Below are 19,159 nucleotides of genomic sequence, written 5' to 3' on the forward strand. Positions count from 1 at the left end.
AGAACACAAACAACAGGTGTGACCACTTGGTTTGGAAGAAGGGTGATTTGTACCACAGACACTTAGTAGATAAGGTTATGTGGTTTGGGTTAAAGATTTCTGACCTATTTTCAACTACTGACTCTATTTTTCATTTGGATGATATGTATTAAAGGCAAAAATTTTTTTTAAGTTCATTTAGTTATTTTGAGAGAGACAGAGAGCACCAGCAAGGGAGGGGCAGAGACAGGAAAAGAGAGAGAGAATCCCAAGCAGGCTCTGCACCATCAGCGCACAGCCTGATGCAGGGCTCAAACCCACAACCATGAGACCATGACCTGAGCTGAAGTCAGACACTTAACCGACTGAGCCACCCAGGAGCCCGTGGGTTTATTATTTTCTATTTTCTGTGTAACATAATTCAGTTGTCAGCATATGTCTAGAAGAAGACAGAGAGAGAGATACAAAGTGAGGAGGGGAGGGGCAGAGCAAGGAGGGGAGAGAGAATCCCAAGCAGGCTCCACACTGTCAGTGCAGAGCCAGATGTGGGTCTCAAACTCATCAACCACTAAGAGATCATGACCTGAGCTGAAATCAAGAGCTGGACACTTAACTGACTGAGCCACCTAGGCACCCCAAAGACAAATATTTTAAAACCTACTATAAGTTTTACTTGAACTCTGTTAGATATTCCCCTCCAGAGCATCTGCACGCACACACGCTCTCTCAATCTCTCAAAATAAATAAACTTTAAGAAAATATTAGTTGAACAGATAAATAAAAAAATGAATATTTTAGAGATGACAAAACCTACTGAATCAAATAAAAAAACATCAGTGAACTTTGATCCCCCTCTCTAGTGCTCTTTTTCTGGGTTGGGAGATATTTTGCAGGATTGAGAACTCAGAGATGCTATTGCAGGTGTGGTATGGGTTCTCCAGCACAATGATGATCCACATGTAGTTTATCTGACCCCCTTTCCTAGAGTAGATACAATTGGACTTTGCAGAATATCACAAGATCATCCTGGCTTTCACTGAGCCTTTTTCATCCTCAGAGGAGGGAGCTTTTGTCCCACTAAAATTTTGCCCCCAGGATCTTCCTCTATACAGTAGAGGGTGTAGTGGGCTTCCTGCTCTGCCTTAACACACATCCCATTGCCCCTAGGGAAAGTCACATAAAGGCAATACCTGGCATCCCAGAGCTGCCCGGAGGAATCCCAGGACTGCTGGTGAAGCCGGGGCTGCTCCAGTAACAATCATCCGCACACACCCGCCAAGATTAGCCTGTGGGAAGAGAAAAGAACCTGCCAGTCTGGGCTGCTGAAGGTGGCATCTAACCCATCTGGGCCTCTTTCAAGGTCAACATTCAACAGTTGGATCCTACCTGACCCTAGGTCAGGTTTAAAAGAGAAGGCCTGAGGCTTTATAACATGTGAGCTGAAGATTCAGTCCCTTCTCCTTACAAATTAATCAACCCAATCAGCTTTGCAACTCGACCCACAAAACGGCCAACTTCTCTACGCCTTTGGAGGTAAGTGCCACTCTTCTGGGCAGTGTTCTGTAATTTTGGTTCCCCCTTCCTTGAAATGAACAGCTTTCCTCTCATTCTCCCATCATCTGCCAGCAGCCAAAACAATTACTTAGAACAATTTCTTCCCACTTCCATCTTAATGGCATAGCCTTTTTTCATTTATAAATCAATACTGTTTTCTGCTCTATTGACTATGCACTGCAGAGGACAAAGAATTCTTTAAACACTTTGTTTCTGTAAGTTGAGCCAAGAGAGTTTAAATATTAATTTTCTGAGAGCTAAAAATAGGGTAGTAAGAAAAAACGAGTAATGCTATGAATTAGCTATAGATTCTTTGGGTAATGCAGAGCTTGACAACTTAAATGAGGATACAGAAGTGAGTAATTCATGATCAGTCTGCACTGGTAGGGGTTGAAGATGTAGCTAACAGGAAGGGAAAGGAAGATTCTTGGTCACCTTGCTAGAACCTAGTGTTGCTGGGAAGCCAGCATGGCCAAGGCTACTGGGAAAGGCAAGGGAAACTTCAGGCCACAGAAGCTCCTGATGGACCTGACCATAAAAGGGCAAAGTTGCCCCAATGCCTGTGAAGACCAACAGATCTATTTTCCAGGAGTCCTTCTTGCTGGTTGCCTTTTGGCAAATATCACACACATCCAAATAACAAAAATGAGTCCTTTAATATTTCAATGGTAGTTTAAGCTTTGACTTCATGAGCAAATGAATTATCATTTTATAAGCCCACTGGAATGGGTTTCTCCAATTTTTCTATAAGGCCACTTTGGTGTCACTCCATAATAACACTGTTTGTTTTCTTACCTGAATCTTATTAAAGAAGAGCTCATCCCAGATGCTATCATTCCTGATGATTCCCTTTCGGACCTCAGCCTGTTTACGCTTTGCTGCAAACTCCAGGAGCCAACGCTTTAATGGTGTGTCTGCTTGGCTAAAGATCTGAGGAAGAGAAGTTGGAAGAAGCTGTTGGCCCCGTGTACTACCTCTAGACAGATCCCCCCAGAAAGAAGGCCCAGACTAACCAAAAGAGAAGCTCCATTTTGCCCCTGCAGGACATCAGTGGATGTGACACCCAGCTAAAGTGAACATTACCAATGTCTGGCCACATTGTAGGGATGGAAATTCCTGAAGAAAAATCTGTCCAAACAGGGTTTTGGAGAATGGGAAGAAAACAGGATAAGGAAGGGGAGAGTGAAGGAATACAAGAAAGGAGGTTAACTTCCAGGACCTGGGGGAGGAGGCATGGAAAGCCTGCCTGGGGCTTCAGACCCTGTACAGTCAAGCAGACACACAGCACATCAGCCTGGCTAGAGACCCCCTCTGGGGCTTACCTTGTCATACATCCGGTTCAGTAATCGAGGGACCACAGGGAAGATGGTGGGGCACAGAGCCTTCATGTCATCTGAGAGGAGACGGATATCTCCCTGGAAGAAGCCTACGCGCCCTCCATGGCAGTAGACGACAGACTGGAGGGAGAGGACAGGAAGGGAGGAGTCCCTCAGGGTGATCACTCCTGGCTGCAGTCCAAAGCTCTGCCCTACATGGAGGGCGCCCATGACCCCCTATCCCAGCACCAGCTGCTGCCATGAGACACTTAAGAATGCTGTCTGGGGTGTCCCCCACTTCCCACTAAGTCCCACTCAGGCGCGGGGTGAAGCAGCAGGAGACAGGGAGGAATCCTGGGTCTTTGGGAGATGCCAGAGCAGCCAACTTCACTGGTTCCTGCTCCCTCATGCTCAACTCCCAAGCCCTGGGCAAGGACCTCCCTGGGGTCTCAGGTCTCTGAGCTATACTGTATCCTATCAGTAGATCTGATCCAGATCTGTGGATCTGTCCCAGGGACACCTCAGCAACTCTGGAAGTGTGTGCAGTGCCTGTGAGTACCGTGGGACAATGCTAACGCTGGCTCTGGGTATTGTTTGGTGGAGGGGGGCCAAAAGGGGGGGGGTCCTGGATGGTTCTTGATTGGGGTTAGGAATATTCCAGAGGCCTAATGCATGTGCCTTTCTTTAATGTTCACAGCACCCCTATAAGTGAGGCAGCATTTATATCTCCATTTTGCAGATGAGGAATGCAAAACTCAGAGAGGTAAAGGGACTTGCCCAGAGTCGCAAAACTAGTTCATAGTAATGAACTATGGCATTCTAATCTATGTCTAAAAAGCTGGAAAGCATTGCCCTAATATACCAGCCCTCCCCCAAGATAGATGTGAGAGGCTTTAGAAGACATAGCTCATTCATAAGCTGGCCCCCTGAGTGACCCATGTGTGGAAAATTATTTGTTCCCACTACCTCATGGGGACTCCCCCCACTCCCTCTACGCTCCTGTAAGGCCTATCTCAGGGCCAATCATAATGCCAGTCCCATCTCCAGAGCAAGGGATCATGATAGTTTGATTCCCCAACTTTACTGTCTTGTTTTCTTTTCCAGGAGTTGGCGAGTTTTGGAAGTTATGGTATGGAAATGTCTTGGCCATAAGTGGAGCCATATGGCACAGAGTGTGAATGGTAAAAATACTTCTTCAAAGCTATAGTTCTCTCTGAGCACAGACCATCACCTGGGGCCTCTCTCAGAGGAGTTACACCCGCAGGGAAGACAAGGCAGACCTGGGGTCTTCCCTGGAGTCCTCCCAGGACCCCTGTGGTACCTGTCTGAGGACAGGGCAGTTTAGTTCTATTTCATGGCACCAGTGACAAGTGGCACTCTGGTAGGGTTCTGGGTTCTGGGCACAGAATGTGCCTCCCTGGAGCCAGGGCCTTACCTGCACCATTCTCTCAAACATGTGTGCTAAAGGCAAATAGGAAATGTGCACATCCGCACATGTGGGAGCCCACTGACTCTGTAAGAAAACAGAAGGAGCCCAGGCAAGGCCCGGTCAGTCAGGTGGGCGTCTTACCTGGATTACTCTCTCAAACATGTGAGCCAAAGGCAGGAAGGAGATGAGCACATCGTCCTGTCTCGGAAAGATCACTTTCTGCAGGTGACGGGCATGGGAGACAGAAAGGAAAGAAAACACTGACAGGAAGACGACAAGAGAGTCATAAAACAATACAGAGAAAAATGGTCCTGGAGGGGCAAACAGGAAGAAGGGAAGGGAAATGGGGAGGTGGGTGGGGAGGAGACAGAGAGAGAGAGAGAGAGAGAGAGAAAGTCAAGATGAGAGAGAGAAAAAAATGTGTGAGAGAAAGAGGAAGATGAAAGGCGCAGGAAGAAGAGAGGGAGAGGGAGACAGGGCAGCGTAGGAGGCGGAGTGTTAGGGCGCAGCCAGTGGGTCTAGGTTATCTGCAGAAGCAAAAAGCTCAGTGAAGCACACATAAACCAGCAGAGCTGAGCTCCGCAGGGAAGTCTCCTCTGGGGCCAGACCCCACTTCGCCATCTCCCTGGGCCACCTGAGCCAGGAGTCCAAGGGGCTTGGCTTATCAGCACTTTCTAGTCCTTCTTCCAGAAAAGGGACCCAGGGAGCCCTGGGTCTATACCAGCTGTGGCTGGGGTATGAGCCCAGGACAAACAGATGGCTAAACCAGGCCTCACAAGCCAAGGTCTGGGGACAGGGCCTGTAGGGGAGGCCAAGAGGGAGCCCTGCTGCACCCCTCCTCTCTGGCCCACATCTCACAGATGGGACTGATCTCAGGGACAGGGGCTGCTCCAGCCAGGGGTGCCTGCACAAGGCCTGTGCCCAGGAGCGAGACATACCCTCGGGTGCTCTCCTTTGCTGGACTTCCCTGTCCCCCACCCTTTCACAGGGGCCTTTATTCTTCCAAGGCTGGCTTTTGAACGAGTCTGGACAAGCCCTGGGAACTGGGCAAACAGCTCCTGTCTTGGGTTCGGCCACCAACAGTCTCTTACAGTCTTCTACCAAAATCTATCAGTGTTTGGGGCATATGCTCCGTAATGCCATCTGGCAGGAATGCAGACAGTGATTTTCCTCCACTGTGGAGAAAAAGCCTAACTTAAGTGAAAAGGAACATTCCTTTCTCCTTAAGGAAGCTGCAGGAGACATGGATACTCACCACTTGTGGAAAAATGTCCTTCTTTCTTAGCCGGTTATAAAATGCTAACATGCTTTTGTCAGGCCAAGATATCAAGCTTTTTTTTTTTTTTTTTTTTTTTTTTTTTTTGATTTTAGATTTACCTTTTTAAGTACAGTCTTACACATTAGCAGTCGCCATTGTTTCCCAGACTCTAGTAGTCCTTAAACACGAAATGACTGAATTAAACCCTGACCTATTTGAAAAACAAGTAATTAAGGATTACTTTCTAAATATAGGTACACATAAAAACCACAGATATCTCAGTTTTTGCAGTTAAAAATGAAAAAGAGTTTTACAGGTCTTTCTGGGATCTTAGCACCTTTAGAAATCAAATTGGCTATTTTTCAGGTATGGATCACTTCAGGGTTTGAGGTTAAAATATCTATAAAGGTCAGATTGTACTGATGACAACAGAAACACCTGCCTGTGAAAGGCAGCTCAGATTACATCAGGGCAGAAAAAAGAAAGCAAACAAAAAAACCTCTGAGGCTTGAGGGTGTCCTCAAGAGACACCTGCTTTAGCAAGTCTACTTTATTCACCTCTGTCACTTTCAGAAAGCCTGAGAAATCAGCCACCACGTTCCCATGGGTGAGCATCGCACCTTTTGGGTTCCCTGAAAAGAGAAAGCACAAAAGGCAAATTAGTTGGAAGCTCAAGGGCCACTCCTTGAGAATAGTGCCCAAGTTGACAGCCCCAGACTGTCGGACCCAGACCCAGACCCAAGCCTCTGGCCTTCGTTGGCAGCCACTTCAGAGTCCTAGGCAGATGAATGCCATGTCAGATACTTTCATCCTGTAGACACTCAAAGCCCACCTTGAGACTCCCAGCAGCTTAAACCAGAAGGCAGGTGACACAGCCACACACACAGGGTGACTCAAAGCCTGACAGGCTGGCTACTTGTGGCCTGTGCTCCCTAAGGGAGCACAGGTTCTCGGCCCCCTGCCTCTTCACCCAGTACGTGGAGCTGGCCTCTGGGCTAAGCAGGTCTAATCTCCAGAATCCAACAGCCAACTGTGCTAGCAGAGGACTTCCTCACTGCATCCAGCACCAGGAAAGGCCCCGGGGTTAAGGCTAGGCTAGAGGTGCAGAGCGCTGGGGTAGACCCCCTGCTTGCTCATTGTCAAAGATGGGACATGGATATTCTTGCTTTGTCTTGATAAGACTTCTCACTACTCCTTGTAGTGAAGCCCAGGTTTGTTAGAATGACTCAGAAGAGTCATTCTCTAGGTGAGGGACCCAGGGCGCAGGAGGCTGGAGAAGGAGGCCAGAGTGGTCACCATTTCACATCAGGGTGGACACAACACAGGCCGCGTCTGGACACATCTGACTGGTCTCAACTCCCGGCCTTTCCCGTCACTGCCAGCATAACATGGGGAAGCCATTTCTCCTCTCTGTTTGCTTACCTGTAAAATAGGGACAATGCCCACCTCATAGGGCTTTCATAAGGTCTAAGAATATAATCCATGTGCAAAAGATGTTATTAGAAGTTTCCAATAAGGCAGCAGATACAACCACTGTGAAACTCCAAAAGTGAGAGGGCAGACCATGTGCAAACTTACCCAGGAAATATTAAATAAACCAATATGTTTAACTTTGCAACCGTCACCCAGAAAGAGGTAATAAAAGGACAAAGTGATTAGAGATTAAGAGAGTATTGTAGTATATGCCATAAAATTGTTCACTTTAAAATATTTAATAATGTTTAATTAAGCTATGTGAATTTTACCTCAGAGAGGAAGAGAAAAGAAGAAGGAAGAGGAGGAAGAGGAGGAGGAGGAAGGGGAAGAGGGAGAGGAATGGATTTGTGAAAAGAATTTCTTCAGAGAGAGCTACGCAGAGTTTTTTAGCCCATCCTCTCTCCCAACTTGAAACCCCAGCTAACTCAGAGCTCAATCATGTTCCCTGCAGCTGGGGATCCTGGTGAGAAATGTGAAGAAGACCGTGGCTGCAAAAAAATAATAAATCCCAGGGACTGCATATGGAGTTGGCAGAAGGAACATTAGTCTGAGGGGGTGATGGCAAGAACTGTGGGTTAAAAAGGAATCTTGTCCACAGGCACAAAATGTAGAGGAGGGAGTGTAAAGAGAACTCCTAAGTGGCACCACCTGAGTGGCTCAGTCAGTTGAGCATCCAACTCTTGATTTCAGCTCAGGTCATGATCTCATGGTCTTGAGATCTAGCTCCACACCCAGCAGGGAGCTCTCTTGAGATTCTCATTCCCTCTCTCCCTGCCCCCTCCCCTGCCTGCATGTGCACTCACACTCTCTCACTCTCGCTCACTCTCTCTCTCAAAAACAAAACAAAACAAAACAAAACAAAACAAAACAAAAGGAGAACTCCTGAAAGTGTCCGTGACGCAAAGAGCAGGTTTTAAGTGTTGCCCCAAACCATCAGAGAACTTCCCTTTCCCACATCCTTATTCTCCCTTCCCACTTCCACCTGGTGGGAGAGGGCTAAAAGCTTCATTAGCAAGCGGGAGGAGGAGGAGAGACATCAGAGAAAGAGAGGAGAGCAGACCACCAAGCCCACAGCCAGCCCAAGGTGCGGAGGGAAGAAGTCACAGGGAAGTGGACCGATTCACACTTTGGACCGACACTTGTAGTTGTGAATTAAGACTGTCTGTGACTTACCACACCCATGAAACTGACCTGAGAATGACCATAAAAGGCACGAGGTGCGTATGTTTTCACCCCCACTGAACAACTTTAAAAGAATAGATGGAGACAAAGGTAAAGTTGCTCACATAATTATCTCCCATTAGGCCTGTTTGCTCAACTTACTGGAGCTCCATCTGCCAGAAACAGGAGCATCAGTAATGGCTCCATCTTGGTCTGACCAAGATGTGTGATGGGTGAGGTTGTGTCAAATGCTCTGGGACACACCCCCATACTGACAAATCACAGAGATGATTCTAGGGACACAGAAGGTTACAGGGTTTTAATAGGTAACTATTAAAACATCTTTTTTTTTTTTTTAAATGAAGAAGATGCATGGGATCTGTTTCACCTCTGCTGGTCCTTCTCTTAACCCAGCATCTTTTCTCAAACCCAACCCCATATTAAAAAGCGACCCTGGAGGCGTCTGGATGGCTCAATTGGTTAAGCGTCCAAGTTCGACTTCGGCTCAGGTCATGATCCCGCAGTCCATGAGTCTGAGCCCCAAATTGGTCTCTGTGCTGACAGCTCAGAGCGTGGAGCCTGCTTCAGATTCTGGGTCTCTCTCTCTCTCTCTGCCCCTCCCCTTCTCATGTGCGCGCTCTCTCTCTAATAAACAAACATTAAAAAAAAAAAAAAAGAAATGTCCCTAATTTGCCTCCTACATACACATTCTACAGTCTCTGGGCCCACAAACAATTCTGAGAGTATCACCTGGGAATTTTCACCTGTGGATTCCCAAGTTCTACATGTTTCTAAAGAATAACACCAAAATACTAGATGTGAAATCAGAACTCCCACAAAATAGGGTCCAGTACTATAGAACTTCAGATCTGTGAGGCTGGCTGCCTTGCTCATGCCTAATGTAACCTCAGGGTGGGTGACCGAGAATTTCAAAAGAAAGTTGTCTTCATTAATGAAAATTTTCTGAAACCTCCATTCACTTCAGTCCACAACACATACAATGGTAGTAGTTACCCAAGTCTGCTTAGGCAAATCTTTTTCCTCTCCAACATGATGAGAGAGGTTTAGACCTTTTATTTTTTTTTTTCAACGTTTTTTTTTTTTTTTTTTTTTTTTTATTTTTGAGACAGAGAGAGACAGAGCATGAACGGGGGAGGGGCAGAGAGAGAGGGAGACACAGAATCGGAAACAGGCTCCAGGCTCCGAGCCATCGGCCCAGAGCCTGACGCGGGGCTCGAACTCACGGACCGCGAGATCGTGACCTGGCTGAAGTCGGACGCTTAACCGACTGCGCCACCCAGGCGCCCCAAGACCTTTTAGAAACAAACGATTTCTTGTAGGTATAAGTGAAGTTTCATAAACTTCTAATGAGCTAAAGGATTTTTAAATATTCCCAGAAAAGGTTCAAATGATTTCAAGTCATCCCTTGACGTGGTCCCAAGGGATGAAGGAGAAGTACGTGTTGACAGCAAATCCTGGGAGAAGATGCAAGGTCAGAGTTAGGAGGCGGGAGGTCACTCTTTGGAAAGCTCTGTTTGCTTCTCTGATTCAGGACAAGTGCATGCATCTGACAGCAGGTTTTAAAAATGTGATATGGAAGATTTTTCAAGTTGCTCACATGGAGGAACTGGTGAGCATTCCTAGCTGGACCCATGGCAAAGTGACAGAACCACTGTTTGCTCTGTTTCTCTTATTATCTGGAGCAACATCAATGGCACCATCTTATCAACATGAGATCTACTGTCCATTCCCCACCTTCTACTCATAGGCTGGCCATCCCTTCATTTATTTTCTCTCCAGCTGCTGAAGGAAAAAAAAAAAAAAAAACCTCTTAGTTTCAGATTCTGCGGATGTCACTTTGGCTTTAACCAGTATTCCTGGGCTGGCCATCCATGGCTGATCTGCAGAAAGGCATTTCACTAGCTAAAGGTCTGCCCCAGATGGATGTTGGCTCCAAGTGAGAGCAGTTATGGGGTGAAGCTGAGCTCGAGGTCTCTCCTGCAGGGGTGGGATGGGAGTGGGGCTGGGAACAGTGACGGGCCCTCTGGCTGGAGGTTCCTCTGGCTGCTGGCTTCAACTTTCACACAAAGGTGGGTTACAAAAGACACCGGTGACAGAAATGCTCTGGAAGTTTTATAATGCAGATAGAGTGTTCATCTCCCTGCTAGAGGCTCCCAACTCTTCTTCAGGATTGAGTCCTACTTTCATCAACCCCATATCCACCAATTTTTTAAACAATCAGACTTGAGAGCTGGTAGAAATACAAATAATAACTATAATAGCAGCCAGGTACTGAAATCCACGACTGTGGGCACTGTGCTAGGCATCTCATACATACATACATGGTAACTCAGTTATTTCTTAAAACAGCCTATATTACAGATATCAGATGGCTTCATTTAATATTCAAGCAAGTTGAGGCTTAAGAGAGGTTAAGAAATTCTCTTAAAGCTGCACAGCAGGAATACCCAGATGTAGTTTTATGCATATGGTCACATAAGTCTTGAACTGAATGGCACAAAACAAATAGGTCAAAGAGAGTATTTTCCCAAGATCCCACTTTTGAGCAGCCACAGAGGTAAGGCCGATGGGCATTACATGCTCGGCTAAATGACTGCAGATGACTGAGCTTTCCTGGGTGCCCTCAATTAGAACAGAAGAGATGCTCCAATTCCAGGGGCCTCTACCCACTCTTCCTCCCTTCTTCTCCAGGCAGGGTACATCTCGTTCCTGCTGTATCCAGAAGCCTCCTCTCTCCCTCAATCCACACCAGAGTTTTAAGGGCTCTCCTCCACTGAGCAGCACCTCCCTTTCCTCTGTCTCTAGTGGCTCTTTCTCGATGACAAAAAACACTTTCAGGTGTTTCCATAACAAGAGCCCCACCCCCTCCATAGCCTCTGCCAGCTCCACTCTTGGTCTGTCATTCCTTCAAAGCTAATCTATTTTTCACATAGATTCTCCCTTACAGCATAACATACATATGTGGTAAATTGCCCAAATAAGTGTACAGATCCAGTAGATTTTTTTGTTCCCAAAGCGAACTTACCTGGGCAACCAGCACCAGATCAAGAAATAGAACATCACGGGGCATCTGGGTGGCTCAGTCGGTTAAGCGTCCAACTTCAGCTCAAGTCATGATCTCACGAACCATGGGTTCAAGCCCTGCATTGGGCTCTGTGCTGACAGCTCAGAGCCTGGAGTCTGCTTTGGATTCTGTGTCTCCCCCTCTCTATGCCCCTCCCCTGCTTGCACTCTGTCTCTCTCTCAAAAATAAATAAATATTAAAAACAATTTCTTTTTTTAAAGAACTAGAACATCATCAGCATTCCAGGGCAGCGTTATCCTGGACGGCAACCATTATCCTGACTTATAAAACCATAGACTAGTTTATTGTTCTTGTAATTTTATACCAAAAAAATGAGGCAATCTTTTGTGTCTGGTTTCTTTCACTCAATGTACAGTAAGGGAGAGGATTCTATTGAGGTATACCATTCTATCGCTGATGGGCACTGGAGTTGTTTCCAGATTTTGACTATTCAAACAGCGATGTTTATCAACATTATGGAGCATGCCTTTTGGTGACATGGCCATGCTTCTTGAAGAAATTGTCCACATGTGCTGATGTGACATCCTCACCTCCCATTCACTCTTCATTCCACTGCAATCAGCTTCTGCTTCCAGCCTCCGCTCCACGATTAGCCTTTGCCAAGAGCACCAGCAGTCATTTCTGTGGTGGCATCCTCTGGGTACAGTTCAGCCACCAGACAACACTGACAGATTCTATTCACCTCTACCTCAGCCTCCACTTGAAACTCTTGCCCTCATCATTCCTCTCCTGCCAGTGCTCCCAGGCCATGTTCCCAGACAGCTATTTCCTCACTCAACTCTCCTTTGAAGCAATATTTTCTTTCTTGCAGCCAATCCTTTGCACATGCTGTTCCCCATGCCGAGAATGCCCTTCCTCCTATTCTCCTCCAGCTACCAATCTTTCAGGACTCTGCTCCAGTGGACTCCGCTGGGAATCCTTTCTGTCCTGCTCTTCTGACCTCTTGGTGGCATAGTGCTCCATGCACTCTGGGATGTGGACTCTTGAGGCAGTGACCACATTGTACTGAACTGCCCGGTAACATAAGCTGTGAGCTCATGAAGACAGGGGTCTGTCTTATCCATCCCCGTGACCTCAGCCCCCAGCACTAGGTCTGATGCATACTGGATGCTCCATAAATGAGCTGAATGAGTGAATCGATATAAGTTAGAAAAAGAATGCTAAAAGCATAGAGCTTGAGAAGGATATATTTAAAAAGATCGCTGTATTTTCTTCTCTGGGAAGAGAGGGTACATGAACTCATAGTATACGTCTTAACTATCACTAATGGCACCCAATTTCCCAAACAAGGCTATATTATACCCACAAATTCTCTTTGTGGGGGGTAGGGGCTATCAGATTCCAGTCCAGCTAACAGTCATTTTGAAATGAACAACGAACTATATACCCACCCAGTAGCCATCCCTGAGTGTAGACAAACCCCATCCTCTCACCTCCTGCAGGACTGTCACAGCCTGACTAGGGGGTCCCATAGCACTGGCTTATTCTGGGGATCTCCACAGATGTTTCCATCATATAGCAAGAAGAAAATCTTCCCAGAATGATTCCACCAGAATCATGAACCAAATGTCAGGTTTAGATCATACATTCCATCTTTCCCCACTGAAAGAACAGTGTGGGCCCCTGATGAAGCTGGGAACACAGTTCAGAAGAGAAGCTGTATCCGGGGTTTGTGATGCTGAGGACAGGCAGGGCTGATGTGTTCGAAAACAGGATGGCTGACAGAGGCACAGCACAGGCTCATGCTAATGCCAAGGAAATCCAAGTACAGCCGGGCAGGGTGATAAGAGGTCTGCTCAATCCCCCAGCTCTGCCCTGGCACCAGCAGCACTTCTATCGCGGGAGGCTTGGGCACTAAATCACAACCTGTTTTCCTGGCTCCATATGACCATCTTCCACCACACAGAGCTTGGGCAGGATGGCTTAGCTTCCAATTGTGATTTCATGGTTTGGAAAAGCATGGGACATGAGGCCTGCCCTCTCCACCTGTGTGATAGCACATTTCTGCTCCATGAAGTTCTTCTCCAGATATGGAGGCCAATATGACCAAGTGACTCATTAAAAGCCTAGGGGCACTCTTGAACATCAAGGGTCAAAAGGTAAAAGCCATGGTAGTAGGGCGCCTGTGTGGCTCAGTTGGTTAAATGTCTGACTCTTGATTTTGGCTCAGGTCATGATCTCATGGTTTGTGAGTTCTTTCTCCTGTGTTGGGCTCTGTGAGACAGTATGGAGCTTGCTTGGGATTCTCTCTCTCCCTCTCTCTCTTTGCCCCTACCCTGCTTGCTCTCTCTCTCAAAATAAATTAAAAAAATAAATACATGAAGGCCACAATAGTAACCTGTTTCCCAACCCAGGCTGGAGAGACATATCACCAAAATTTTACGTATGAAACTCATGACAAAAAAACAAAACAAAACAAAAAACAAACAAACAAAAAAACCCCACGTAAACCTGAAGGGCGTTTTTGAATTCTGTGTTGACTCTAGATGTCAGCTACTGGAGAGCAAGGACTATGCTATTTCTTTTGTGTTAAAAATTAGCCGTGGGGAGGAAATCCTCAAACCCACTGAGTTAATGGCAAAAATCCATCTAGATCTAACAAAGCCTTGTTTATCATGATCCATCCTCATGGCGGGTCTGCTTATGGGGCTGGGGAGGACCTGCCAAATGCCTTAGAGGCTGCATCTGCAGAGACTGTGCAAAGTTCCACTTTCACTGCCCACCCCATCAAGCATTATCATCAAGGCAGGCCAGCCCTCCAACCAGAAGAAGAAGGCTGGAAACTTCTTGCCCATTCAAGGCTAGGACAAGTGACTTCCCAAGTCAATAGATGAGATGGAGTAGCAGCAGAGGAAGAGCACTGGGCCGGGGGTTCTGGAAAAAGGGCACAAGTCCCCTGCTTCCACTTGCTGGTGGCATCCACTCATATAGCATCCATGCTTGCTTGCCTCACAGGCCGTGCTGAGGTCCCAGCAGCTCAGTGACTGGACGGAAAAGGCACTGCAGACTGTGAAGTGCTGTGCCTGTGGCCACACCCCTCCTGTGCACCCTGCCTCCTCCAAGCAGCCTTCCTTGGCTATCCTTGCTGATGCTGCCCTATGCACTCCTCTGTCAGCACCAGGCATGGGGTGAATCATTTCTGCTTGTCCTCATCCGACATCCACGCCCACAGCATACCAGCCCCATCCTTCAGAGTTTCTGCACTGCCTTTTTCCACACCATTCCCTCTCTGGCACTTTCAACCACCCTATCACAGGGAGAGGCTGGGGAGGAGGTGGCAGCAAGCCTAGGTGAGTGGTTCCTAGCCACCAGCAAGTGGTAGAAGTGGAACCCAAATCAAGACTTTCAGACACCAAACCCCACACTTTGTCTGTGGTCCCTGACACAAAGGCCAAGTCAGGGCAGGAAGGAGAGTGGTGAGAGCTGCTTCTCAGCAAGGGATGATGTGACTCAGCTACCCAGCCCTCCTCTGGCCCCAGCTCCAGGAAATGGCCAGCCCCCACCCTGGACTTCGCAGTCCACACTATCCATGTCCCACCACCCATGCTGCCTCCTGCTGGGCACTGGGAGCCCATGGTCTGGAATCAGGCATGGGACAAGGCTCAGCCCATGCCTCAGAGGTCAGGGGGGCAGCAGAGACCCCTGCAGTCACACCACCAAGGCTGCTAGAGAAGGTTGAAGGTGGCCCCGGCTGGTGATCTGGGTGCCTCAGCTCACCTGTTGTGCCGCTTGTGAAACACACAATGGAGAGGTCACTGGGCTTCGGGGGCTGCAGAGTTGAGAAGAAGTGTATGTTAAGAGGACCCAGAGTGGCCAGCCAGGGCCCGAGACCCCTGGAATTCTCAACCAGCCAGCCTCTCTGTGCACCCCCACCCGCCACGAGTGGGTATAGAGTCGTGTGCCTGCCCCTGCTTGCAGCCGTCAGAAAGGTGGGCTGGCAGGTCCTCAGGAAAGAGGCTGAGGAAACTTGATGGGGGCTTGGACATCCATCTGTCACACTAATTTCTCACCTGGTCCTGCTGCCTCCCCAGCTTGAATCTGAGATGGGATTGGGCTACAGTGGTCACATCTAGGCCTCTAACAAAGACCTCACCTTCTCAGTGGAGAAGTTCCATCCTGCCTTCCCACTTTCTCCCAAATGTCTGGGGTTAGGCCTGGGAACAGAATGTGTGGCCCAGGAACTGAGATTCCCACTGTGGCACCAAGACTGCTCTGTATCAGACCCTGGCCCTGGCCCAGGGCACAGAGTCCTGGGGTCACCAGGAGGAGCCTATCATGCCCACTTGTATGCAGAAGAGATGACATGAGTTGGGACTGAGGGACAAGCAAGATCTCTCCAGACAAAGGGAAGATGGGCTCTGGAAGAGGAACTAGCCTGGTTACTGGTGGAGGCATGGAGGCAAGGGTGTGCCAGGAGGTTGGAGAATGGTGCTCCGAAGGCGGGGGTATGGTATGAGGGAGGTGGGTATACACCAGGGCTGCCCATGAAGGGCTGATCCGCATATGAGAAAGCTCAGGGGCATGTAAGAAGAGTGGGAAGGGCTGAGCTGGAGGGAAGACTGGAGGCAAGAGGCCTCGTAAGCAAGCTTAAAACTCCCACACGGCTCTCCCAGGGCCAGTGACTGTCACTGGTGACTTGACCCCAGGAAGTATCACTCGGGGGTAACACACAGAAAAGTTCACGGGGTGCCTGGGTGGCTCAGTCAGGTCCAACTTCGGCTCATATCATGATCTTATGGTCCGTGGGTTTGAGCCCCGTGTTGGGCTCTGTGCTGACAGCTCAGAGCCTGGAGCCTGCTTTGGATTCTGTGGCTCCCTCTCTCTCTGCCCCTGTCCCGCTTGTGCCCTGTCTCTCAAAATGAATAAACGTTAAAAAATTTTAAAAAGAAAAATTCACAAAGATGAACAAGGACAGCAGATGTTACAAGGGCACTTGGCCCCGGGGTTCACTTCTAAGTCTGTTGCTTCTCCTGTTCACCCCATCCTTGTAGAGTTCACTACCTACAAGGGGAAAAAATAAGCCTTCCCAAAGAAAAGGCCTCTGGAGAACCAAGGGTAGTGAGGAATGGCTGCCCTTTTTTTCTCCACCTTAAACGTCTGACTCCTGTTCCAGGTCCCTCTCTACACCCTCACCTACACAAGTCCTGGTTCCTTGAGTGGGTATTTCCAAAGCTGCTCACAGCAATGGCTTATTAACACAGGGGTGCTTCTCTGACCCCCTAGCAAGGCCCCTTGCATAGTGAGCGTGGTCTGTGAGGATAAGCCCCGCACACCATCAATAAAGACCTGCTGGCAGATGAGCTTACCACAGGGACGTGATGATTCCGTTGGCCACACTCCTGGAAGAGAAAACCATGATTTTTAAAATGCTCAAAAGTTCTGATTGATCAAAACAAGTTAATAAACAAAAAATTAAAATAAGCTTGGCATGGTGGAGAAACCACCTCCTGCCTATGTGGAGAAACCACCTGAGTGGCTCTTCTTATATGCACATCCAGGCCTAGGCCACCCCACACATTACATACAGGGGCCTGAGGCCCAAGGAGAGGTTAGACACTGTGCACGTGCACAACGGGGGAGACAGCTTGAGGTGCCCATTGGGACACATGCTCAGGACAGAATGGCTAGGTGGCCTACACTTCCAGATAAATGGTCAAGGCTAGAGGGGCAGATGGGGGGGGTTGTCAGCATAAATGTGGCCCCCAAACCATGGACAGTACAACTGCCCAGATATTACAAGTATAGTTGGTGACAGACAGGCAGGTAGGAGAATACCTGGAGAGCTCAGGGGCCTACATCCAGAAAGGGATGGTGGGGGTGAGCTGCTACTGAGGCGGGAGTGAGGCCCTGGGGACCAGGATGTCCTGTGCCACTCTAGCAGGTCACAAGCTGCCACCAGCCTGATGCCTCTGGGGAGGTCATGCACAGAAAAACTGGTTCTGCTGGCTGCTGGGAGTTTGGGACACACTGAAGGAACCTCTCAAAGACTCCTGGACTTCATGTCTGTAGTATTCAGGCTCAGACAGGCTGATGGCTAGCTGAAAACATGGAGGATCCAGAGGCTATGTAAGCAACTCTGGGGCAGACTGGCACTACCATATACCTATTGGTGCCTGTGTTATTCAATGTGCCAGCCAACTGAGCCTGTCACCTAGAGGATGCCTATAGGCACCAACCTCACCACCTGCCACCAGCCCTTGTAAAAGCCTGCCCTATCTCAGCCCTGACACACCCTGATGGCCCAAGACGTCCACCCGGGGGCATGAGAGGGGCAGATAACCAGCAGTCCTGGCTCAGCAGCCAACCAGCTATGGCCCAGTAAACAGCCCAGAAGCAGACACTCACCTCCACGGCCTGCATGGACTTAATGACCACCCCACACTCCTGCCCTCGGTCTTTCAGAGCTTCCTCGAATGGTTCCATGACAATGATGAGCTTCAGCCCTGGAGTCTCCTTCCTCTCCACATGTTCTAGCAGAAGCACAGCCTTCTGAGGTTTATCCACGACCACGGTGCTGATGTCAGCTGAAGGGACCATTAGGAAAAGTCAGGCTGTGTGAGCACAGGCTGTGACTGTGGGTAGCATGTGCTAGGCAGCAGAGCCATGGGCTGTGTGTGCCAAAGCTTGTGTGTAAATAAATGCAGAAGACAGGCCATGTAGGCTATGTGTTGTATACAGAGGAAAGTGCATGGAGCTTAGGAGAAACAAGGGCAAGAGGCCAAGGAATGTCCTGGAGCAGATTCCAAGCATTCCTTTGCTCCAGGCTCAGGATCCATAATCTCAGGTCTGCTTGAGGTTATTTGCCACCATCACCCCGCTTCCCCCACATCTGCCCTGAGCTGAAAAGTAAGCCTCAGAGAGTCGGAAGCCTGTGTGGAGGCTGCTGCAGAGGCTCCTTCACGGTAGCCAGGCCCTGTGGAAGGTGCCTTCAGGTGAAGTCCAACTGGGGAAAGCCAACTCAACGGCCAGATTGGAAAATGTTCTTTGAGAATGGAAGCAAAGTGCTTACTAGTATCAGACAATTAGCGTAAGCTAAGAGGCTGGGGTCCAGGGGCTGGCTGCCAGTGGCAAGAGGAGGCAGTGGTGGCTCACCTGTGTTGATAATGTAGCGGATAGCACCAGGGCCCAGGGTGTCATATAGTGGGATCACCACCATAGAATACGTGTAGCAGGCAAGCTCTGCGATGATCCACTGTGGAGACACACAGGTGCGGGGTTGGGGGAGCACAGAGCAGATAGGAGGGCTGTACTGCTCTTATGCCCAGGCAACCAGGGTACTTGTTCTGGGTCCTCCTGAGAAGGTTCTGTTCTGGCCCTCTCCACATTGCAAGGAATCCATGAGATTAACTGGTTGCACTTGCTTCCCCACAGCCTTCTAGAGCACGCATGCCCCAGGGAATTTGGGGCCTCCAAATAGCCCAAAGCCTACTTCTAGGCCTTGTGGCCTTCTTCCCTGGGTCTTTCTTCTCCCATGGCTCAGGAAACACCTGTTTGTGGGGCTGGGTGGGGTGTAGATGGAGCTTGGCTGAGATGTCCACTCCTGATTAGGGGCAAAGCCAAAGGAGTCGGTGGTGGCATGGACCAAGTACATCCATGTTTTCTCTTGTCCTAGGCCCTACATGCAGTTGGACCAGGGCTGTTGTATGGTACCCAACCCCCTACTCTACTGAAACCTCTAAAACCAATCAAGGCAGAAGCTTACCTCTGGTCGATTTTGTGCAAAAACACCAACAAACTGATCTGTACATGCTTTACAATCGTGTTGCAGAAGTCCGGACCCTAGATATTCAGCCCTGTCGGCCACCTGCACATGGACATGGGGAAGTGATGGAAAGCAAGGACTTTTAGCAGGGGAGGGAGATTCCCAGGTAAGGATTCCT

At 48.7% G+C, this 19,159-nt stretch overlaps 1 protein-coding gene across 4 annotated transcripts in view; it reads right to left on the bottom strand.

Moving 5' to 3' along the window:
* The window catches only part of ACSL6 (acyl-CoA synthetase long chain family member 6), a 60,417-nt gene that overhangs the window by 20,325 nt on the left and 20,933 nt on the right, over positions 1 to 19,159 (bottom strand). For 2 of the 4 annotated variants that reach the window (XM_049649127.1, XM_049649130.1), the window contains 10 exons: positions 18,982 to 19,083; positions 18,372 to 18,471; positions 17,625 to 17,803; positions 16,586 to 16,618; positions 14,997 to 15,048; positions 6,095 to 6,168; positions 4,420 to 4,497; positions 2,856 to 2,990; positions 2,329 to 2,463; positions 1,170 to 1,265 (listed from right to left, as the gene is read on the bottom strand). In XM_049649127.1, the coding sequence (XP_049505084.1) occupies positions 1,170 to 1,265; positions 2,329 to 2,463; positions 2,856 to 2,990; positions 4,420 to 4,497; positions 6,095 to 6,168; positions 14,997 to 15,048; positions 16,586 to 16,618; positions 17,625 to 17,803; positions 18,372 to 18,471; positions 18,982 to 19,083 (984 nt within the window). Of the gene's footprint in view, positions 1 to 1,169; positions 1,266 to 2,328; positions 2,464 to 2,855; positions 2,991 to 4,284; positions 4,363 to 4,419; positions 4,498 to 6,094; positions 6,169 to 14,996; positions 15,049 to 16,585; positions 16,619 to 17,624; positions 17,804 to 18,371; positions 18,472 to 18,981; positions 19,084 to 19,159 lie in introns of all 4 variants that reach the window. The other 2 variants (XM_049649128.1, XM_049649129.1) reach the window with 2 other exon arrangements.

The sequence above is a fragment of the Panthera uncia genome, assembly GCF_023721935.1.
Source record: "Panthera uncia isolate 11264 chromosome A1 unlocalized genomic scaffold, Puncia_PCG_1.0 HiC_scaffold_17, whole genome shotgun sequence".
NCBI classification, from domain to species: Eukaryota; Metazoa; Chordata; class Mammalia; order Carnivora; family Felidae; genus Panthera; species Panthera uncia.